Genomic DNA, 24,098 nt, shown 5'->3' on the forward strand with positions numbered 1-24,098 from the left:
CATGCTCTGAGCTTAATGCTGCAGTAGATTTTCCTTGAATATATTGAACTCTTCAGTGAGGCATAAAGGTAAGATCACATATCTATAAGCCCAGGCTGAAATTTCAGTCAGTCAGCCTAGTCACAAAGCTACATTACCTGCCAACGTTGGATCACCTCATTCAGTGCTCAGTTGCAACTTTATCAGATTGCAAAAGAAAAACAACAACAGATAAAGTTTAGCCTGGTTGAAGCAACTTGGTTTTTATTAATGCAAGCACATCCAGTCAAACACAGAATATCCTGCTTTATGGTACAGCTTTATATGTAGCAATGCAGTTCAGAATAGCAGAACACAGTATTTAAGGAATGTATCAAATTGAAGGAGGAAAAAAATTAAAAACAAACCCATGTAGACACTGCACTGATTTCAAGTATATACTAGGACTGATAGACCAGTGAAGTGCACATTCATGTAAAAGCGTTTAATACACATACAGAAAGTGTTCTAAAATTGCATTTCAAATATATATTTTCTTAAATTTTAAGCATCCCTTTTTAAATTTCAATTACATAAACAAAGCTGATATACAATCCCTTTTTATAGTGTCTGACTATATCACTAGCTAGAACTTCTCTGAAAGTGCAAAACACTGTAATAATACAGTATAAATATTCTTACTCTACCCCAGGGCTGAAAATCAGTACTTCAGCACAGGAAAAATAGCAGCAGATCACAAGAAACAGAGCTATCCTCACTCTCTCTCTGGGCTGTTGGTGTTCACAGCTAGCATTTGTACTTCCTCCTTCCACTTTAATCAGATTGTTTGTTTAATGGCAACAATTTAACTTTTGTTTGTTGCTCTTTGATCTCAGTGCTATGGGAACAGCAAAAAGTCAATTCCTTCCCCCGCATCCTCCCCTCCCTACCTGGTCTATTTACTTTTCAAAAGAATAAATATCTAGGGAAAAAAAGCTCTCGTTGGAAACATTAAGGGCTTAACACTGCAATCGCTTACTGTGGGTAAATGCAAACGGGACTACTTAAGGTTGTAAGCATTCAGTAGGAAGTGTTTGCAGGATTGGAACAGAGAAATTGCTTTAACAGACCTGACTGGTGGTCCGGCTAGTCCAGCATTCTGTCTCCAACAGAGGTCAGCACAAGATACATCAGAGGAAGGTACCTGCCCACCTACATGAGCATACAGCACTAACTTGCTCATAGGCCAACCTTCTTCCCAACCCCCTCCGTTAGAGATTGGTTAATGACCTGACATATGAGGGTTTGTATCCCTTCCGAGCTCTTGATGGCATTGAAACAATCCTTTCTAATGTAACTGTCTGGAGGTTCTCATTATCTAGATAAATATCCAACCCTCAGGCCCTAAGAGAACAAGTGTTGGGAAGGAGAACCGACAGTCATGGGTAATAGTACGTTCATTAAACAAAATAAATCTTAATTGGAGACTGACATCCATTTTGTAGAGATTATCTAGATTAGACACCCTTTTCTTTTTAAAATAAATCCCTGATAAAGAAAAATGAAAAATATTCTGCATTCAGAACTCAAAGGATAGTTCCCAAAGTGTTAATACTTTAAAAAAAAAAAAAATCTAGCAGTTGTCCCGTTTCTTCTCTTCAAAGCCTATAACAAAAATGTTTTGCTGCACCTTCATTGTTGTAGGCAGGCATACTCTAGTTCATGTGCCATATCTTCCAGTTTATTTACAAAGTACATTATAGCTGGTTTTTAGACATCCATATTTTTATTTTGCTTGCTTCCAGCCCAGAATCAGAAGGTACACTGGACAATTTCAGTACCTTGTAAGGCACTATTCTCCGATGTAAGAGAGGAACAGCCTCACTGCGGATGTCTAAGGCCCTGGTCCTGCAGACACTGACGTACCCCTTTGACTTGAGCATGTGAGTTGTCCCAGAGATTTGAATGGGACTCTTCATTCCTTCCCTTTAACTCCTCACCTGCTTAAAGTTACAGAGATGTGTCAGTGTTTGTAGGATTGGGACCTAACGGTGTTGAACCTGTGCAGTGTTTTGGTTGTATTTGCTGTGTGTGTGTGGTTTTTTTTTTTTTTAAGGTGGAAGTAATCAAAATTAAAAAAAAGATTTGGATGTCATTAGACTAAGACCTCACCATGGATACCATCTCCCATGATACACTTCATCTCTGAGAACAGGGCCCTGCCCTTGTGTTTTTAAAATAAAAACCAAAATCCTTCACTTTTAAGTGCCTTAAGGTTGACATGTGAAATATTTACCACATTTTTATTTCATAAAAGGTATTGTATATACAAAACAGACCTCAGCCAGTGAGGTCTTGTTTATCTCAACCCAAGACATTCACTATTTAAAAACAAAGTTCTTCCTGTGTGCTTTAGATTCTGCAGGTCAGATCCAAAAATCTCAGGCCCTATTAAGCAGAGTTGTCCTAGAAATGAAAAAAATAAATCACATGTATTAGAGCAATTCTTCTCCCTACCACAATGAAAGAGGCATTCTTGTTCAAGGTAATGAAGTTGTGTCAGACTCCTTGCTTTTATTGTCAGAATTCTTTCTTTAAGGGCCAGATCCTAAACTGGTTTTACCTGGGATAGCTCAACTGAAGTCAATAGAGATGCTGATTTACACCAGCTGAGAATCTGGCTCTAAATCTTTCCTCCTATCTGATCAGAATGGCAAGTGTGTGAATGATGCCCTCTAGTTGCATTAACATTAACTTGCCATTGTGGCTGTTTCTAGCACTCACTCCTAACATCTCTGCAGGAGTCCTCTCCCTGCCCTGACCAACCCTGGGCATCTGTACAGAAAGGGCAGCCATAGTTTGGCTTCTTGCCCTGTCAACAGTACTGCAGTCTCCAAAGGATGGGTGGGTTCAGGCAAATACTAAGCCCTCCCCAACACACTGGCTAGTGCTTGGAGGGTAGTGCTGGGTGTAGTCCATGCTACACTTCCTGTATGTAAGTAGCAACTAATGCTTTTGAGCAGGCTCCTCCAAGCATTCCTGGTGGCACTATGCCTTCCTCTGCATTACCCTGGCATAATGTCTCCAGCCATCATTGCAACCATACTTTAACTCTGAGAAATAACACCCTATTATTCCATCTCTCAGCCTCTTCAGGGTCTCTTCAACTAGGATTGTGGAGTCAAAATTAAATGTTCAAAGAGGTTGAAAAATCACTTATAAATAGTCTTGGGACCTACATTTTAATTTCAGTGTGTGGTGTGCACAGCTGAGTAAATCAGTTATTTCTCTTTGTATGCAAATGGAAAGGGGAAATTTCAAAGCTGTGTCTCCATCCACACCATACATGGAACATTCAACTCTGGCTGTGTATATGCTGAGTGCACGAAGTGAGTGCATTACAAAGGAGATTGTTTATGGATACAGAAAGGGGCTAGAATTTTGAAAAGTTTTTATACCTGAGTGTCTTCCAGCTGTCTTTTTCCATGTGATTTTCTGGACCTTCACTTTCGAAGGATGCTATAAACAGAGCTAGATAATAAAACAAATAAGAGCGATCAAAAATGGATGTGTCCAGTTTCCTTTTTCTTAAAGAATCATTAAAATAATCAGTGAAATAATGGATGTTGGTAGGTGCCAGATTAGTAAAATGTACTTAGTGGCAGTACAAACTTATCTAAACGGCCATGTCATTTTTCTAATGTGACCTGGAGGGCGATTTCAGGAAGATAGAATGGCATTCCTACTTTTTTTTTTGGTTACACATTCCTTTATTTTTCCTTCTCTGGTGCTCTTCCCATGCCTATGCAACAATAGAAGGAAAGACCCACTATAAACTTAAATAAAAGACAGAGCTTTTACCTTCTTCACTGTAAATAGGTGCCGTGAGTAGATAACTCTGGATCTTCTTGTCCTTCTCAAAAGGACACTCTACTTGTTTCCATGTTATGAAATCATGAATTAGTCTTGAAATTTCCCAAAACTTCTGCATGAGGCAATAAAAACATAATATTAAATAAAAATTTTCTTTTGGTTTCCTATCAAATTCAGGCTCCTTGGCCTCAAGTTCAAGGCCCCTTAATCTTGCTCTGGCTGATGTCTCTGATCATTTTCCTCTACTCCACCTTCTCACTCCCTATCCTGTCTCCTTACTGCTCCTTTTAACCTTCTTTCATTCCTAGCTTCACACCTGCTCTCCTGGGGTCTCTTAGGGTACATCTACACTACAGCGGGGAGTCGATTTAAGATACGCAAATTCAGCTACGTGAATAGCGTAGCTGAATTCGACGTATTGCAGCCGACTTACCCCGTTGTGAGGACGGCGGCAAAATCGACTTCTGCCGCTTTTTGTCGGCAGCGCTTACTACCACCTCCGCTGGTGGAGTTAGAGCGCCGATTCGGGGATCGATTGTCGCGTCCCAACGGGACGCGATAAATCGATCCCCGAGAGGTCGATTTCTACCCGCCGATTCAGGCGGGTAGTATAGACCAGACCTTAGACTTGGAACAGACTGTCTCCATTTGCCAAACAACAAATATTTCTCTCCTCCTTTATATCCCACAGTCCACCAGCAAGGCTTCCTCTCTCTCCTCTAGAATCACGAGCTGTTGACCCATTTCTTGTTTTGTGTGTGATCTCTCCCTTGTACTAAAATTTTCAAAGCAGCCCTAAGTATAAGCTCTTCAGAGAAAGGGTCTTAGTTCATTTGTAAAGCACCCCTTAAATTTAAACTATGCAAACAATTTTTAATAATTTATGTAATCAGCTATTTTTTCCACTAAATATTTCCAGGAGCACCATTTCTCATATTTGAGAGAATGAATGTGGTTGTGTATGTGGTGTTGTGTTTTTTTTTTAAGTCAAACATGCTTTTAGGAGTATATACAGAATATCAGAATGTGTCTGCAATTATTATTCAGGGAGAGAATCCAAGTCTGGTCCAAATTCTGCTATGTAAATGAAATGTAGATTAAAAAAAAATCTAATAGCAGCAGCCCTGGACTGAAGTACTAAGTAGCTTTTGAGGAGTCCAGTGCGGTTTCTGTTGAGGTCAATGGCAGTTCTCATTGACTTCAAATAGAAGCAGGATTGGCCCCAGGTCTGTACAGTAGGAGCTGCTGTGCTGAATAACCACATGCTGCGGCCAAATGGTATTTAGTACTACTACAGAAAAAAGCTAATAAATGTACTGAAGGAACACACAACAGACTCTTCCAGTAGGTGAACAATGATGACATAAGTGGGGTACCCTATTTTCTTTTCAATGAGATACTCTTTCCCAGGTACGTGTGGAGGACTAGTGACGACACATTTGGAATTCTAAGTACATTTCTGGCTGACTGCTCAGGAACCAGATTGCTACAGAGGAAGAATTGTGTGAGACAGCCTGAACTATTTAAAGAACTTAAATAGAAAAGCTAACAACACTAGGTCTATATTCTTGCAGCAATAGGTGACATTAAGGCATTCAGAATCCTGAAAGGATTGAAGGTGGGTGGTGAAGGATAGTAGTTACAACACTATTTTAACATCTGTCAAATGTCAGATCCAGATTCCAGAGAACAGAAGCTAAGTAAAGGTCAGAGCCTATAGGAATTTGCTCTTTATAGAGAATTGCTAGATATATGGAAAAGATTACAATGGCCAAAAGCGGCAGCTCTGGTAAATGGCACCAGGAGAGAACTCTGACTCTCTCAGAGCAGTGTACTAATGCAAACAAGGGCTTGAACCAGGAGTTCCCGTCTTGCCCTGCACTAATAAAGGATTAACAAGGAGTGATAGATTGGGAGAAAAGTCAGAGTAGGGCATGGAGTTCTCTCTGGAATGTTGTCTTTAGAACCCCTACTCTAATGTCTAGAATTCCCACTTTGGACTATTTAAAAAATAAACACCTAAAACATGTTTTCTAGCTCAAGTTGATTCATTGCTATAGCCCAATGCACTCCTTTTAAGGAATCTGATAACTCTCGAGTCCTCATTTCATCTGCACAGCAAACATGAAGAATACATCTTAATACCTAGGAATAGCAGTTACCATTCTCCCCCCTTGGTATTCAAATATCAAGTATCTCACATCAATAATGTCCAATACACAATGCATCCAATAAGGAAATACAGAATTTATTTACAGTACAGACCTGGGGCCCAATCCTGCTTCTATTTGAAGTCAATGAGAAAACTGCCATTGACCTCAACAGAAACAGCACTGGACTCCTCAAAACCTACTTAGTACTTCAGTCCAGGGCTGCTGCTATTAGAAAACAAATTAACTTTATTTCATTCTTCTGGAGGGAAAAATGGAAGTTTGTGACAAATTAGGTGTTTTTTCTAGAGTAGGACAAGAAAAGTATTTTGACTGATAATTGATTAGTTGACACTGGGCCAAATCTAGAGATCCTGATTCAAGCAAGTTCACACTAAGGGCTTGTCTACAAGGAGCAGCACTGATCACTAGAAGGGTGTAATTTCTAAAGCACACCAACATGTGCACTAATTGGCCCACATAGACCCTACTAGCACAAACTAAAAGTTCCCTAGTGCTCATCAATGTAGTGCTGTTTCAAACAGGGTCTACGCCGGCTAGTTTAGTGTGCACCTCATTAGTTCGCTTTAGAAATCCCACCCATCTAATGGACACTGCTGCTTCATATAAGTAAGTACTAGGTTACTGAAGTTTCTTTCCTACTGAGTAATTTGACTTATTGAAGATGGGTGATTCACTAGACCGGACATGGTTCCTCTCAAATACCAAGAGAAGTACTGAACCTCTAACAGAACAATCTTTAGAGGGTATTAGGCTGGGTCTACACTACCCGCCTGAATCGGCGGGTAGAAATCGACCTCTCTGGGATCGATTTATCGCGTCCCGTCAGGACGCGACAATCGATCCCCGAATCGACGCTCTTACTCCACCAGCGGAGGTGGGAGTAAGCGCCGTCGACGGGAAGCCGCAGAGGTCGATTTTGCCGCCGTCCCTACAGCGGGATAAGTCGGCTGCGATACGTCGAATTCAGCTACGCTATTTGCGTAGCTGAATTTGTGTATCTTAAATCGACCCCCCCCCTGTAGTGTAGATGTAGCCTAAGAAATAGGTGAAGTAACCAATAGGTTAGAAGTGTGGATGTTACACCTAAAGTTGAGAACAAATCTAAGCGTGGTTGAGGATGTTGCACCATAGGTCTATCAAGCTACGCTCCAGCAATGGAGCAAACACTGGAAAAAAATGACTAGACAGAGAGAGGGACTTGAACTTGGAGTCACAAGGTACTGTAGAGATTTAAAGAAACACAAATTCCTAAGTCTTGAAAGCAGCACATGTAAGTTTAGCTGTACAAATTCTGCTGCATCTAGACTTTTATAATCCAGCATGGCTTCTTTTGTGCTTGGAGATTTTTTTTTTTTTGGTTTTCACAACTTCTGCTATCTTTTAATTTTTCTACACTGGCTCTTTAAAATCTTTTGTATATTCAATACTATTATATAAATTCCTCCATCCACCTCCACGTGTGATCTTGTAATTTTTCTTTCATGACTTTTCAAGCCTCTTATTATCCTAGCTCCCTTGTTAAGTGTTTTTGAAGGATTTTCCCTTTTTTCTTTTAGCATCCTTCATACTAGTATTTCATCACACTATATTCTACCCAGCATTTCCCTCTTCTTCTCTGCTGAAATCCTGTCTTCTTTCAATTTGATCTGTCTCATGTGTCAGTTTGGTTAACAGAGCCAGTTGATTAAAGTCACCCCTGTTCGCATACTTTCTACATTTTCTTGTGCATTTTGCCTATTCTTTTATATACAGCTTTTAAATATGTTATCACTAGTGTTTTCAATTGTATTGGAATGATCAGTTAACACAGATGAATTAAATTTCTGCAGTTTAGATAAGTTTCTCTGTGTGTGTGTGTGTGTGTGTGTGTGGGGGGGGGGTAGTATTTATCTGTAATCTAGATGTACTAAATCCAGTGCATGCTTTCCAGCGCATTATACTTATGGGAATTAGATCTCTAACGCTCAGTCCTCCCCCTGGAAAACTACTTGCCTCTGTGTATAGATTACAGGCAGGCTGAATAATTTAGGAGACATACTTATACTGGACTATAAGAATTCTCTATTTACAAATATTTGGGAATTTAAAAATTAATATACAGCATTTGATTATGCTACTTCTATAATTGGAGAGACCTACCTTGAAGTTTATCTGTCCATTGGGTAAGCGGTTTGTGTGCATCTTGTGTAGAAAGTAGATATCTTTAATGAACAGGTTGAAAACGGGGATGACAATTTTTTCACGATTGCTGTTGGCAGTCTGAGATCTCTGTGCTGCTCCTTGCAGGGCTGTCCGGTAATTACAAAAGTTGCTAGATGGGTCCATATGATGCTGTTTTAAATACCCCCCCACAAAACAAAAACATTATGTTTCTCATAGATATAGGTTTTAATCCAATGATTTTGTATAATTAGATCAACTGCTGAAAAAAAAAACAGAGTAACATCTGCTTTTCTTTACTTTTTAGGATCCATTCACAATAATTCAAAACAGGCCAGTCAATGTATGTAGTTTGGATCTAAGCTTTCCCTAGCAGGTGTTTGGATGCAAGGTACTGGATTGATATTACATTTAATAAACACCTTTCGGTGGCTTAGGGAATGTTTAACGGGAACGTGCTTCCCTAAAAGACACTTAATCTACGTTTTTATCTGCCTGTTGAGGATTGTGTTTTGAGAAGTTTCTTAGGCTTGGTCTACACTAACCCCCCAAATCGAACTAAGGTACGCAACTTCAGCTACGTGAATAACGTAGCTGAAGTTCGAAGTACTTTAGTTCGATCTTACCTCGGTCCACACACGGCAGGCAGGCTCCCCCGTCGACTCCGCGGTACTCCTCTCGTCTAGCTGGAGTACCGCAGTCGACGGCGAGCACTTCTGGGTTCGACTTATCGCGTCCAGACAAGACGCGATAAGTCGAACCCAGAAGTTCGATTGCCAGCCGCCGAACTAGCGGCTGGGTATAGACGTACCCTTAGTGAAAAAATGTTGATCCCAGATCTCCACTAGATGGAGTACTTTAATTAGAGTTCAGGGTAAAAAAAAAAAAAACACATCCATTTAGATCTAGAGGTGGGAGAAATGGTCACTGTTAAAGGAAGTGCCTAGGAATATCTTTGGTTTGAGAATTCATTCCACTGTTAGAAAAGTGTCATCTGAAGGGAGTTAAAAAGAAGAAAATCTATATCAATCTTTTTCCCCATGACAGGGAGAGGACTTCAAGTCAAGAGAAATGGTGCCAACCATTCCCAACTTATATGCATTCACACCTATGCCTAAGGCATTAGTACCTGATGATTTTTATTAAACAGGGTGTAAATCTTGTATATACCTCTAAAACATCAAATTTAGCTGTTTTGACCTTGGACCAGGTTTTCTTTAGCCGTGCGACAGGACTCAGGTTCATGCCGGCTGAAATGTAAGGGAGAGAAAGATGATTAAAACAAAGTTTGAGTGTACTTCTTTTAAATGTCAGTGTTGCATTTTTACACTCTTGTGCATTTTATTCTCTGGAAGACACTTCACAGCTGAGACTTCCAGCTAACACCCATTGCATTAATCTGTCACGGGTGCATGATACCACAGCAGGGGGTATGCCTACAGATGGAGTCAGTGAAGCTGGAGACTATGTGACCATTATCATGTTGCTTAGGCTTTCAAGTGTGGTGGTCTTAACTACAAGTCAGCAGCTATGCCGGGGATACTCACAGATAATGGCCATCATTGAGTTGAAGTTTCCGATGTTAAAGCACTCTCTTGCCACATCAATAAAAAATTCCACTATTCTCGTCCGCTGCTTTTTCTTCACAACCTGAAACAAAGAACATGCCTTTGAGATGAAAAGGAAAGTATGTGTGTGAAGGGGAGCGGTGACTGGTGACTTTCAGAATGTGCTGTTGGAATTGGTGTCTCTATGGGCTGTCTCCACATGAGGGCTCTTATGAGGCAGCCTTAAGGGTATTCTGTCCAAATTCCTTCTTTTTTATTAAAAAATAAACCACTAGATTTGGGGCTCCTATCAAGTCCTTGCCCAGTTGAAGGGAAGTGCAGTTCTTTGTTCACATGTGAGCTAAAGGCTTAGGGAATAGCATATAAACAAGCCAGCCTCTATTAAGTAATTTCCTTGTACCAGGGGAGAGCGAGAGAGAGAGAGAATGTAGCTGCCATCAAAATGCCAAAGATGAACCAACAATTCAAACCTCAAAGAAAAGAATGCCAAACTTGTGTCCCAGAGGAGCTGTAGGTCTTAATTCCAGGGGGAAATGAAAAGGGAAGGGGAGAGAGTGTTTCTCAAGCCTTAGGTGTTTTTAATTTTCACTAAGGAGATTTTACCCAAACTTCTTAATGATACTCGAGGATGATGACAGAATATAAATAATTTTCCTTTACTGCAAAGATGCTAATGGGTGAGGCTAGTTATCTGCGTTGCATGTTTGGTTTCCTTCCCCTCAGATGCAGTGCTGCATGCTGCTTGTGCTTTACCAATGGCTGGCATCCAAAGCCTATTAGTACTAAAATTACTCTCATCCCATTGGCTTAAATTCCTTCATTAAAACTCTCTCCTGCACTCTGACCCGCAGGGCTGGCCTGGCTAATACACATGTGGTCCTCTGTGTCCCTTCCATCATTCATCTTCAGCCGGCAACTATTTTTAAACAGGATATGCTCTGTTATCTCACTGCTGTTTTGCTGATGTCTCATGACGAAAGAAAATGGTTCAATAGTCACAAGTTTGGCACAATCTTCAGCATGGAGACTAAGAATGTTTTGGTTGCTTTAATAAATGTGTTGGCACTGCCTGACAATCCTGGAGGTTTTTTTGTAATTGAGTATCTATGGGAGCAATCTCTTTCTAGAGATTAGTAATAACCAATGAGATTTCAAGAGGCCACGACTGGCATCTTTGTAGCCAGTCTCAGCAGAAGGTTATAGACTAGTGGGTGTGGAGACTGAACTGCCCACAGAGCAGATTTTTCATTTCAAAGAGCTGGTACAGACTTAGGGCCTGATCCTCAGCTGGTGTAAATCAGCAGTGTCCCACAGACTTCACTGGAGCTATGCTCACTTAACTTGCAGGGTTATCGGCTCTGCTTCCTTGAAATGTTTATTTCAAAGTGGCAACGTGCTCCCGGAGCACCAGATGTGGTGATCAAGTGAAAGGAGAGCTCTCGCACATGGCACAATGGGAATATATATACAAAAAGAGATTGACTTGGGCAGTACAATATTTGTGCATTTTCCCATTATAGAAGATACATTTAGCTTACATGGATTCTCTGTCTCTTCACTTCCCACCCCCCCGACTGAGTTTCTTCTCCTTAATCCTGTGTGTACAACAGCAGAAGGTATTCCATGGCATCCAATGATGTCCCAAAATAAGCAGAATGAGTTAATTGCATAATGCTATGGAAGGACAGAGTGAATTTGCAAAGCACCAAAACATTTGTTTTACTACTGGTAGCTTTGGTAATAGCCAAGCATGCTATGAAAACACCAAAAAGCTATGTTAAATCAAACTTTATGGAAGTTCCCCTTCAGTGGGTGTAACTAGCATAAATATGGAAGCTATGTAAAAATATAAACCACAAGGCTTTGAACCTATAAAACACTGAAACAGGTACATAACTTCATGCATGAGTTGTTCTATTGACTTAAGTGGGACTACTCAGGTGCACAAGGAGGTGAATTTACTTAAATTCCTGCAGGATCAGGGTCCCTATGCATAACATCACAATGGTGTGATCTGTCTTTAAAGGCAGGGTTCTTTGATAGAAAGAAGATCCCCCCCAGTAGTTACCCTACAAATCTCTGTAGCCACCAGCATGCTGAGGCAGTTGAACCAGTTGTCATAGGCCTCCAAGGTGTAGGTTTTGGTAACATCGCCTCGGCACTGAAAGAGAAGAGGCCATATATTAATTCCCACTAAACCCAGATAAAGATTAGTGTAAATGTATCCTGTCATCACATGTTAACTATAAACAGGTATCCGGTAATGACGTAACCTCACTAACCAGCTCTGGATTATGAGCACAAAAAAGGGTGCAGATATTCCTACTCAGTTTTTTTTTTCTGTTCAGGGGAGTTGTGAGAGAGAAGAGGACAAGGGTTTATAGATTGTTCAAATGTGTTCAAATTTTCCTGCCCTTTACCCATCTTCCTCTAAAGAAATGTGTATGTGTGTGTGTTCGTTCTCTCTCTCTCTCTCATTTAACATATTACCTTATTATCTGAAGAAAGTTAAGAAAAAAAAGTTGCCTGGGAAATTAGTGTCAATTTTTTAAGGATGCCCTACTAGATTATTAGAAATGATGCTTCAATTAAAATTTACTTTTTTTGATTATTTCTACTTAATCTGTAGAGAGCAGCTATAATGTTAATATCTCAGCAGATTTCCCTAGTTCCTATTCTTACAACAGATTTGCCATTGAGGGCCAAGGGGGAAATGAAGGGGCAATTGCCATCTCCAGCATCTTGCCTTCCAAACTTCTGAACATCCCAATGTTAAGCACCATAAAATATGAGGCGGAGCGGTTTCTTTGTTTTTCTTTCACTCTTTAGCTGTAGCTCCTCCGGCAAAGGGCAAAAAGTAACAAACCCACAGTTAGAAACAGCAAAACCAATGCTGGACACTTAGCAGGAGGTGTCCTTTTGGACTGTGACATTTTACTGGTTAAGAGAAGATCTGTTTGTGTTCCACCCTCTGAACTATAATTCAGGTGCAATGGGACAAACCTGGTAGGCTCTCATCTCTGCTGGGTGGATGCCATTCTCAAAAGAGTGAATAACTCTGTATTCCCTGTTTAATATTTAAAAATAGTTATTCTTTCTTTCCCTACAAGTCTGTATGTGTTAGCATGTGTTTGGATGGCTGACTCAAGTTAACATTAGAGAGCACACTAATTTACATCAGGGAACTAGCAATGTTTAATCAACAGCGTCAGGATTTAACTAGCCCAGAGTTTCAAGAAGCATGAGGGAGCAGCCAGGTCAGAGAGTCTGAATGGTTTTCTGAACTGCTATAGCAGCAGGAGTAACTCAGCTTTTCTTTGGTCTTACCAAAGAAAAAGACTATTGTGATGATTGTCCCTGAGTATGGTGGAAACAGAAACCCAGATAGTTTCAATACTGCTAAACCAGATTGACTAATTCTGTGGCAGTTCAGCTACCACAGAATTCTGCTACCTCCTAGGCTTTCATGAATCTGGCATACAGACATTTGAACTGCTGAAGCTCCTTACTCCTTACCCACACACGCACCTTGTGATTATCCAGGGAATCCATGTGACTGACAATCTGCATCAGATCCTCTGCGTAAATGTTGCTCACCCTCTCCTGCATTGGGGGGAGTAGGAATTGTCAATGTACAAAGACCAACATAAACAGGATTCCAGCTGAAAGGTATGCCAATGGGGCCTAAGACATTATCAGAGTGGCCTTCATACCTCTCTCTCCTACAAGCTTTGCTCTAATTATCCTGATTGACTTTAGGCACCAACAATGAGTTAACTTGCTCTAGTTCTGTTCTTCTGAGACCCCAATATTCCGAGTGTGACCTTCTCTCGCTCTCTAATACCAGTAGGGAACTAGGAAAGAAGCCTCTACCCTGGCACCAGCTCTTGCTCTCCCTCCATTCTTTGTCAGTGGATTGAAAGGAGAGGCCAAACACTCTAAGGTACCACATGGTTGCCTTCATAGTAGCTTGACTATAAAGCTGGCCCTGGCTTTTAGAGACCTAATGTTTGGGAGTGTCTTTCTCCTCACCCCTGAAAGCACTGTACCCTCTTTCTTCCCTCACAGATTTACCCGGTTGCTTTCACACATTCATCACTTCCCATCTGTTAGATTGGAGCACTTTAATTACACTGAAAGCCTGATCTTACATTCACTGAAGTCAATGGCAAACTCCTGGCCGTGAATATGTTAACATGCAGTAAATAGAAAATGAAAGGACTAAAATGTGGAAATCCAAATCTCACCAGCTCAATATGAGTTAGCTGCTGCGCCAAGATCAGTGGGTCACAACATATGCTCAGTATGTCCTTCTGGGTCGACTGTGGCTTGTTTTTAAGGATGGTTCCTTTATCAGTAACAGGTTGCCTGAATTTCTCTTTTATCTCCTGGTACTGACTCCTTGCAGAGAGGGTCATCAGTAGATTCTGTGTCATCTGGCTGATGATCTTCTTCACGGTTCCATTTTCCTAAGCGCAAGATGACATTGATAAGTAAGAACCTTTACTTTGTACCGCGAGTACAAATATGGGATTTGTATCAGGAAGGAATTTGACAGATTAATAAGGCTGCTTAGCATCTGGTATTTTCTATCCTATCATCAGAGCTGATTTTCATGTGGCAAATGAGCCCATCTCAGGGTACTCTAAATATCTATGTAGCTTTGCAAATTAACAGTCTCACACCCTCCTCCCCAACTTTGCTTTCAATAGCTTAGCAGCAATTGCAGTATCTCTTCTTGGCTCAGAACCCATTTCAAAAGCAACTGGGTCAGTCCTTTGGAAGCAGGTGTACTGAAAGGCTGTGGGTCTTCTGCCTTTGCAAGGCTTCTTGTCTCTTTCTGTGTAGGAAGTGGCAAAATACTTGCTCCTTAGTTGTGCTATCAATAGTCTGGCTGGCCTGAACAGAGTCATGGGAATTCCCATCCTAGATCACACTAATGAAATGTTCTAGCTCAGCATCCTGCCTGCAGCAGTGGTTGGCTGTGCACCCTGCAATTCAGAGAAGGCCCAAAATCTCCACAGTGCACTTGGCCAACAAAGGTGCCCTACTCTTCGGTTTTCCAGAATAGATGTGAGAAAAAAGACCTGAAGGAAGAGCATAGGCCCGAGCTATTGCACTGACTATATTTCTACCGATTACTCCATTAATATACATTCACTTTCCATATTGCATTTCATTACTAATTGGCAATCTGTGCAAGTTGAATTATTTCTGCTGTGGCTTGGTTGCACATCTCCAGCTTCTAGTGAACATTTGGAGCTGGGGATGCATGACCATGATGGTCCTTTATGAATCCAGCAGTTGTGCACCTTGCCTCAAAGTACCTGCGCCCCACTTGCTCTCATGTAGACTTCCTCATGACATCTCCCTGAGAAAAACAATTTGATTCCTTCCCAACTGCTTGATCCCGCTGTACCCCTTTAAATACCCTAACTGCCAAACCACAGTCTTCCTAACAAGTGCTCCGACTCTCTCTCTTTCAGTTGCCAAATCAATTACTCAGCTTTCCTGTGCCTTCCTCTTTCCCTATGATATCACTCTCCTGGGTTTCCATGCACCAATTCCTTTGAAGTAAGGTGGTGTTTTAAGAATTAATGTTGTTGCTGTCATGTTCTCTGCATCCAGAGTCAACTGGATGCACTGAAGTGGGGTGGAATGGGTCTGTGACTATTCAAGGAAGCTACCAATGTGCAGTGATGACTGAAAACTATGTAGCAGATGCAAGAGACGATGGCTATCAAAAAGTTGTCTGTAGTATGCTATAATTAAGCAATAATAGTGTCATAACGTTGCTTTACAAGGCAATAATCTGGCTCCAAAGTGGAATCAAATAAGAAGCTGAAGGCAGCGTAGTTTATCTTGATGAGGCAACAGGATTATTGCTCAGCAGCAGCTGGCTGGAGCTATTATTGCTATTATGCTACGAAAGCCTAAAACACAAGTTTGCAGGAGTTTCTTTAAGAGTTCCGATTCTACTTGGAGTTACACTGGGTTTTACACCATAAATCCATTGATTTCAATAGTGACCGCTGATTTACACCTACACAGATGAGGGGAGAATGGCCCCCTAGCAATGGATTATGTATTTTGCAAGATAAAGGAAGAAAGTTTAAATGTAGGAGAAGGTGAGGGTGGTGGGTTGTTTAGATGTTTGTGTGACTATGGAGAAAGCAATTGGAATGAGATAACACTTATGAGTTGCCTACAGTCCACATGGCTCTTGGGAATTTATAAATCTGAGTCTAAGAACATAGAGTCTAAATATTTGCTCATTCAGCCACAAAAATCTGTTATGCTGTCCTCGAGTCTCCAAATCAACATCAGCATGACTTCCTTACATCTATTTCTATTCACTCCTAATATCTTATACATCCAGAAAAGCAGGGAAGCTGAAAAAGGTGAAAAATTAAAAACCAAACCAAACCCCAATAACTTTGTTTTAGACACTGCTCGGTAATTTATTCAAACATAAAAGAACAGGAGACAAACAGTGAGGCTGGGAGCCATTTGCTAGTGTCAAATTACATTTCTAGGGGTCAGACACAGCCTAACCCTTCACAGACAGAGAACTTGACATGTAGCCTTGTTAAAAGGATAAATGCTACGATACCATAATAAACGACATCACATGAAACCTCAGCAACCAGTGCACTGAGCGATTCCATAAAGCCAGTGATTTTTCTCCCAACTGGCAATTTATTCTTGTATATAAAGCTAGAGCATTTCCTCTTGTTCCCAATAATAGAGATCTGAAATGCTCCTATCACAATGGCTAAAAGTCTGAACTTGCTATATCAAAGTGGAAAACGTTTAAAAATGAATCACCTTTTTATAGCAGGATCCCTGCCAACTACTTTTTTTCCTGTTTATAAAGACAACAGAAGGGCTATTGTAATCCTACCTCTTTTTCACCTATTAGGACACTGACATTTTCTTAGTAGCATGCAGGTAAACAATACTGCTGACTCAATGAACTAGCGTACTTCCTTTTGACAACAGCTGTAGCAGCTAATTGTATAATGACTTATTGCTGCCTCCTACAATGCTGTTACACCTGTTGCTCTTCATCCTTCTCTTAAGAGAAACAAAGCATATACCTAATCCTGTTGTCATAAAAAGCTAGGGAGGCTAGTCTTTAAATGGATCCAAAGCATTAGAAAAACATGTTTTCACTTTAATTCTTATGATCTATTCATGTTACTTTTTTTAAAAAAAACCTTCAATTTCTTCAATATAGTTGTCCCCTCATACTTCCCCCTGCCCCGTCCCTCTTTCTGACTCCAGTTTTGTAGTGACTTCCTTTGTCATGCGAGCTTCCTAACTAACTGTTTCACAATAGGATTCTCCATTGCTAGTTTTAGCCACTCTGGATCTACCGAATTGGCAGGTTACTTTGGAGGAAGTTTTCTCCTGTCTTGCTAGACATGAAAGCTCACAACAGTTCAGATTTGTAGTTAGACCAGCGTTGAATAGGTAGACGCCAGCTTAAAGATCTTTCTTTGTGTTAGTATTATTATATTCTTGTTACAGCTGTCATCATAGTTCTCATTGGGGATTGGTTCCGAGGCATCGAGGACTAAAGCAAATGCTTTTATAGCTAGCATTAAAGATTCTTTTGAAAGTTACAGTCCATGTGGATCAGGCACTGAATTGGATGCATAAAGTACACTATACTGTGTGTTGGAATTGTATTCTACCTTACAATCCGCCTTCTTTCTTCCTCCTCTCACCTCCTATACCATCAGCAGGTGCTGTGTCATCTCCCCCTGGGACCCTGCGATGCACACCCAGTTTTTCCTAAGTTCACCTCCTAACCTATATCCAATGGTTGCTCTGACAGCTCAGCAGTTGTTGTTCTAACCTGGTTAGGAGGTGCACAGCAATGGTGGGGAGAAAATACTAAGATAACTATATGTGGAAGAGAAACCTAGGAATACAGTTTATTTCCCCCCTTACCTCATCGCATTGTGTGATCCTGTGAGCAATCTCCTTCAGCTCTTTCATGGATTTCTCATCCTGGAAGTCATAGGGAAATGTTTCTGTCCATTCTTTCAGGAGCTGAATGATCTTGGTAGCAAAGGATTTTAGCTTTGCCTAGAGAGGAGTAGAGATGGGTTGATTACTGACCCATGGACCTCTTATTGCTGTGAAGGTGAGTGAATGCTTGATGAAGGAAAGTGCACACCCTGAGCCACAATCAAAAATAATTCAATCAGTAGCAGGTGTGTGCATTTACTAAAATATGTATTCAGTTGTGTTGATGAAATTACACAGAGAGCTCCTCAGCTGATGTAAATTAGCCCAGTGCCATTGAAACTGGCTAGCTTTTATTTCTAAACCAAAAGCTTTGAAGATATTTTAAGGCTAGTCATAAATAGCTAGGGAGATGATGGTATTGTACAAAAAGTGTTTTGTTCAACTGAAGTCAATGTTATGTGGCTGACTTACACCAACTGAGGACTAGAGCAATACCTTAATTTCTTAATTGAAATGTACACAGTTGCAGTATCATAACCAAGCATCTTTCCAGTGAAGCGCTCAGAAAGAATGTTTTCCTTCTGTAGAATTTTTTTAATCAGGACCCCCAGATTGTGCTTTGTTTGAAATAAGCAATCAAATAAATAAATGCTACAAAAGAGGTTGTATGTACTTTGCATTACATCTAAATCAAAAGGGACTTTGACAATAAAATGTTGACTCTTGCTCCAAAAGCCCTCAGAGAAAGGAGTTAGCTCTTCACCTCTGTCACCTGACAAGTGAATTCTCTAGTGTCGTGCACTGAGGCTGTTCCATCACGTGGCTCTGATTTGGATTCTAATTAATCCAGCTTTGGTGGTGAAAGACGACTGTACTGGTAAATTCAAAGCGATGTGGTTATAAGGGGTTTGGAGAGAGTTTTAATAAACACTCCCCCCCACCCCCGCCCCAGTCAATGATCACTCTGCAATTTGACCAAGCTGAGTTAATTGGGAAGATGACTTTTTATATGGGCAGTTGTGTACTATCCATCAAACAGAACAAACTGAGGGTCGTGCTTCAGCAGAACCTCAGTAGAGTGTGCACATGTTCTTGCTGATTCTGCACAGGATACAGCATCTTGAACAGCACTCTTGGCAAGCAACTGCCTCATTGCACAGGACACGGCAAATCCCATTTAACAAACCAGGCAGCATTATGGGCTATGGTCAAGACGCACACAACTAGGAAGACAGCAAGTATGGAGTGAATTACTGAGGGTCCGCTTGGTAGTCATAAGACTGGGAAATGATTTTGTTCACTATTTCCTAGGAGGGTCAAATTCTGCCAGCATATATCCTGTACACCCCCCTCCCAAATCAGCATAAATCAGTGTGGGCACATGGCGTAAATCAGGGTGGAATTTGACTTTTGACTGTGAGAAGGAAGACTTTCTAATTTTAGTCTTGTTTATATTTAACTTTGGTTAAGAGACTCATTTGGTTCTAAAAGAAGCTTAATTCTAAGAAAATAAAGAGGAAGTTTTCTCTTTTGTTTACCATCCCAGCTGAGTCACTGAAAAAGTTCCACTATGCAAAGTGCAGTTCCTCCTCAGCACTGGTTAGGGTACTTCCCTCTGTGATTTCCCCCTCCCACCTCTTGGAATTTACAGCAAGTCAGCTAGCAGGTTCAAGTGTCAGTAGAAGAAACAAATGGGTTGAAAACAGGATGTTTTGTGAGAACCTGACTGGAATTCCTGCTCTCCCCCTCCCCCGCCCAACAGCATGCTCAGTGAGATGAGCAAAATCCCCTCTCTGAGACACTTTTGTTAAATAAGCCTCTTGTTTTTATGACTTCTAACAGTTCACTCAAGTGTAACCAGTGGGAGAATTAACAATGGCTGCTCTGAATTTAAAATAAAACCACGCAGAGTTTGGACCCTTCAGAAGTGAGCCACTAAAAGGATTGTACAAGGTGGGGAAGTGCAGTGGCTTATACAGAAATGTTAACTGTGTGCTGTTTCTAGTTGCATTTTAATCCCATTGGAATTCTGTTGGTCTTGCTGGGGAGAGATGGATGGAATCCCATCTAAAACTCACCCTTGTGCTCTAAACAGCATCTGGAGGAAGTTCTCTGAATGCAAACCTCTTTTTGAGAAATGGGTAGCAACTCCAGTTTTCCTCCCCGCCCCACCAAATTTGGTGTCCAGCCCTTACTGAAACCTTTACCTTCTCTCCCTAAATACTCCAGCTGCCAGAATGCATGATTGACATCCCAGCTCTGTCACTGAATGACACATGTATTATCCCTACATAAACCCAAATGTTTAGGTGTGTGGGAAGGGGGAGGTGCTTTACAAATGACTGGATTAAATCCTGTCCATGTTTTTTTTTTTTTTTTTTTGTACAAACGGTGGCTTACAGTCCTGGCAGTGGAAAGTCTACTAGGAGAGGAGATAGCAAAACGGCAGATGTGCTCTTTGCTGGAGGTGGGCAGCTAAAAAAGTGGGTGTGTAATTGAGTACTTGAGGTGGCACTGATTCAGCGCATCCTTACTACAACCTTTGCCAGCATAGTTCCTGTGGATCCCCTGCTGTAAATTCAAGCTCCTCCCACACCCACTCAGTAAAATAATGAGGCAGGGCAGCAGCAGGATTACTGCCTAACCTTCAATTTCAATCACCTTTTGCCTCTGGGGTATGCAATTTTATATCTCCCTGTGCAGCATGAATTAATGCGGTCCACTGTTAAAGTGTTGAGTGGTGTAACTCAGTGTAGCGAGCTGGTGGGGCAGATCCTCAACTGGTGTAAATAGGCACAGCTCCACTATCTGTTTTTTCCACCAGGCTTATTTTAATGATGATGATCTTGACTGTACCTTTTTGATTTTGAATTTGGGGACCATTCAAATTCATCCTCACAGCTATAATGGTCTGCTGCATATTAGCATAGATTTAGAATAATGTATTTATTTTGGGGTGTATGTTTGTTCACTATGCATGCACCCCCACACACAGGCTGTCAGAATTTGTTTTCCTCACTGTTCAAAGCTAGGAATCTAATGCAAGACAAGCTACATTACCCAGCAAGAATACAAGTGTGACAAAGCTTATCAGTTGCTTTCACTGCCTGATGAAAACAAGATGTTCTTTCTGAATGCAACACTGAAAATCATCAGCCCAGAAAAATGCTAGATTCCTGTATCATGTGCATGCTGATAAAACTCAGTGCTGTGTGATGGGTTTGTGATGATGCACACATCTGTGATGATAGATAAAAATCAGAAAATTTGGGCTAGTAATTCCGTGGGGGACAGCAACTGGCATGCATGTTTGTTATGCATACAAGAAATGTACCTGCCTACTCTTTTGATAGCTTTACTTCCCTATTCCTGTCCCTTTACATCCCTGTTCAAGAGAGACAATAAGATTTGCAGTATTTTTAATATCCGTAGTAGAAGTCGTATTATGGTAATGCTCTGCAACCCCATTGAGACCGGGACCCTATTGTGCTAAGCATTGTGGGCCAGATTTTAAAAAGGTATTTAGATGCCTAACGCCAACTGATATCAATGAGAGCTAGACACCTAAATATCTTTGAAAATCTGACCCTGCACATGCACCTTGGGGGAGAGATCCCTGCAATATGTATAATTTCTCCTGGCTGTCTCTGAAAAGTTCTTATTCCATCACATTCTGTTGGAGCATATAATGGTAGCAACATTTTTTCTCACCAGATGTCCTCATTTCTCTCTTTTGAGTGTTAACTAATGCACGGCTCATGGTTGTTAAACATAACACTCCAAACGTAGCACTGCCAACAGCCCAACTCCTGACCCTCGGTGTCCTGTACCACACAACAGGGGATGAGCGACATTCCCTCTCCTTGTCACTCGGCTAGAGTAGCAGGGGTGCTAGTGATCAGCACAGTTCAACTGGCAGAGCTCGTGTTGCTTCTATACTATACCTGGCTCACAGTTCAGCACTGTTATCCATCCTGGGTTTAAGTATTAAATTCACAATCTTCTTTAAGAAGAATGCAAATGTCTCTAAGGGTATGTCTGCATTACCCGCCGGATCGATGGGCAGCGATCAATCCAGCGGGTATCGATTTATCGTGTCTAGTCTAGACATGATAAATTGACCCTCGAGTGCTCTCCCGTCGACTCTTGTACTCCAGCTTAGCAAGAGGCGCAGGCGGAGTCGACAGGGGAGCAGCAGCAGTCGACTCACCACGGTGAAGACACCACGGTAAGTCGATCTAAGTAAGTGGACTTCAGCTACGTGAATAATGTAGCTGAAGTTGCGTAACTTAGATTGATTCCCCCATTCCCCCAGTTTAGATCAGGGCTAAGGGCCCCTTCTCAGCTGGTGAACTAACTTCCAGGAGAACTGCACAGATTTACACTAGATGAGGAATTGGGCCATAATATCAATCAAATGAGTGAAATATTTTAGAGAGAGAATATATTTTAGTGGATCAACTTCCATTGATGAAAGAGACAGGCTTAGAGCTCAGTGTAGCTCGAAAGCTTGTCTCTCACACCAACGGAAGTTGGGCCAATAAAAGATATTACCTCACCCACCTTGTCTCTCCAATATCCTAGGATCAACATGGCTACAACACTGAAATATTTTACGTATATGCAGTAGATAGAAACACACACGTTTTTCTAAATATTGATCTGCTGTGTTAATATGCTAGCAAGGTAGTAATACATACGATAAGAACATTACTGTAGAGTTGTTTCCCCATAACAAAACACCACCTCTAGATCTTGGTCTCCTTTTGGAGCTAGCAAGTAGTAATTTCTTGGTACTGTCTAGCTATTGACTTTTGTCTTCTCTATGAAGGGCTTGATCCAAAGCCCTTTGAAGTCAATGGGGTATTTCTACTTACTATGGGTTTTGGATAGGCCCCATAGGAGGACAATGTTTGAAATCTGAAGTGATGTGAATGTTCAGTGTGTCACCATTATCCGTCCCTTGCTTTCTTGAGCAGTGAATTTACTCCCTTTATTTCCTTTTAAAAAAGCAGTATTTAAAATGAAATATGCAGCTAGATGGATCAAATCTATTTCATAATCAAGCTACTATTTAACATTTCAGTGCAAATTTTAAAACAAATTAGATTGGTTAAGCTATTTAGGGCCGGAGACTGTTTCATTACTATGCTTGTAGAGCACCTGTTACAATGGGCCTCTAGTCCCTGTTTGGGGCTTTTAGCCACTCTGGCTATGTAAAGCTTACTGCATTTAATTAAAAAAAAATCACAGACCATAATAGAAGTTGGTGACTTTCCAAGTTAACTAGTAGTTAAAAACCAAAGCTGTCCTTTGAGGCAATATTTTTACCAATATGTTTCACCAACTGATTCTATCCGCAGGCAGTATTGTACTGCTGCTCTTTCTCTGGGTCAATCACTCTTGGTCTTGTCTATATCTCATTGGAAAGTTATTTGTTCTTTATTGACAGAGTTAATAAGTGACTGACATATTACACCTGATGTCTTAAAACCTACCAGACTGTCGCTCTTGAAAATTAGCCAGCGGGCTTGAAGATAGCGCAGAGTGTTTGCCTTTCAATCTACCACTTACATCTTGACAGGCTTTCCCCTTTTTCTGTGCTACTAGGCAGAGACGTCAAAAATGTAGGAATGATAAGCACCGTGGTGCATAACTTTAAATCCTGGCCCCCTGCCAGTGTTTCAGCTCATACGCCACCCAGACAACAAGTCAGCCAGCCCTTTATTTTATAATTTGTTTATGCAAATCTCTAATCAGAAAGTGATCAGATCTGTTGTAACTTTTTGTGCCAGCTATTTTCTGGTGCTATAGAACTTAATTAGTAGATGTTGGTGGAACGGATTTTGGCCAATGATACCCTAATGAGTTATGATTGGGTGTGCATACAGTGACTTCAGTTTAGAAGTTATATGATGCACATGGAATGAGTTTTTACATTCCTACTTTGCAGCCAAACAGAGCAAACCATTTGCAAATACTAATGGGCCAAATTATCCCTGGTGAATGCAGATGCAATACCAGTGGAAGTCTGTAGGCCAAATTTACATTGGGGCTGGAAGAAGTGCAGTGGTGTAACTTGCATTAATTTGGTATTCACTGGGCATGGAAAACAAGTGCAATTTACACTGAGGGGGAAGAAAGGGTTGGGGCCATAGCAACTTACAGGAGGGTGCAAAGTAGCTTTCCAAAAACTTTCATTTTCACACCTTGCTGTTAACTGATTTTCCTTGATGCCTATTTCCAACTTATCAACACAAGGTCTGCGAGCGTGGGTGTTCAGAAAGTGAACTGCTCTATTTTACACCTTCCTGCTAGTTGATTTTCCTGCTACATCATGGGGGAGGGATAGCTCAGTGGTTTGAGCATTGGCCTGCTAAACCCA

At 41.0% G+C, this 24,098-nt stretch overlaps 1 protein-coding gene across 25 annotated transcripts in view; it reads right to left on the minus strand.

Moving 5' to 3' along the window:
- Positions 1–216: 216 nt before the first annotated feature.
- Positions 217–24,098, minus strand: part of RASGEF1A (RasGEF domain family member 1A) — a 278,684-nt gene continuing 254,802 nt past the window's right edge. For 9 of the 25 annotated variants that reach the window (XM_065551760.1, XM_065551762.1, XM_065551768.1 and 6 more), the window contains 10 exons: positions 17,693–17,830; positions 13,981–14,202; positions 13,262–13,336; positions 11,802–11,894; positions 9,713–9,815; positions 9,336–9,415; positions 8,145–8,336; positions 3,820–3,943; positions 3,417–3,489; positions 217–2,424 (listed from right to left, as the gene is read on the minus strand). In XM_065551760.1, coding sequence (XP_065407832.1) covers positions 2,400–2,424; positions 3,417–3,489; positions 3,820–3,943; positions 8,145–8,336; positions 9,336–9,415; positions 9,713–9,815; positions 11,802–11,894; positions 13,262–13,336; positions 13,981–14,202; positions 17,693–17,830 — 1,125 coding nt within the window. In that variant the 3' untranslated portion in view covers positions 217–2,399. Of the gene's footprint in view, positions 2,425–3,416; positions 3,490–3,819; positions 3,944–8,144; positions 8,337–9,335; positions 9,416–9,712; positions 9,816–11,801; positions 11,895–13,249; positions 13,337–13,980; positions 14,203–17,692; positions 17,831–24,098 lie in introns of all 25 variants that reach the window. The other 16 variants (XM_065551757.1, XM_065551767.1, XM_065551756.1 and 13 more) reach the window with 5 other exon arrangements.

This window comes from Chrysemys picta, chromosome 7, assembly GCF_011386835.1.
Source record: "Chrysemys picta bellii isolate R12L10 chromosome 7, ASM1138683v2, whole genome shotgun sequence".
NCBI lineage: Eukaryota > Metazoa > Chordata > Testudines > Emydidae > Chrysemys > Chrysemys picta.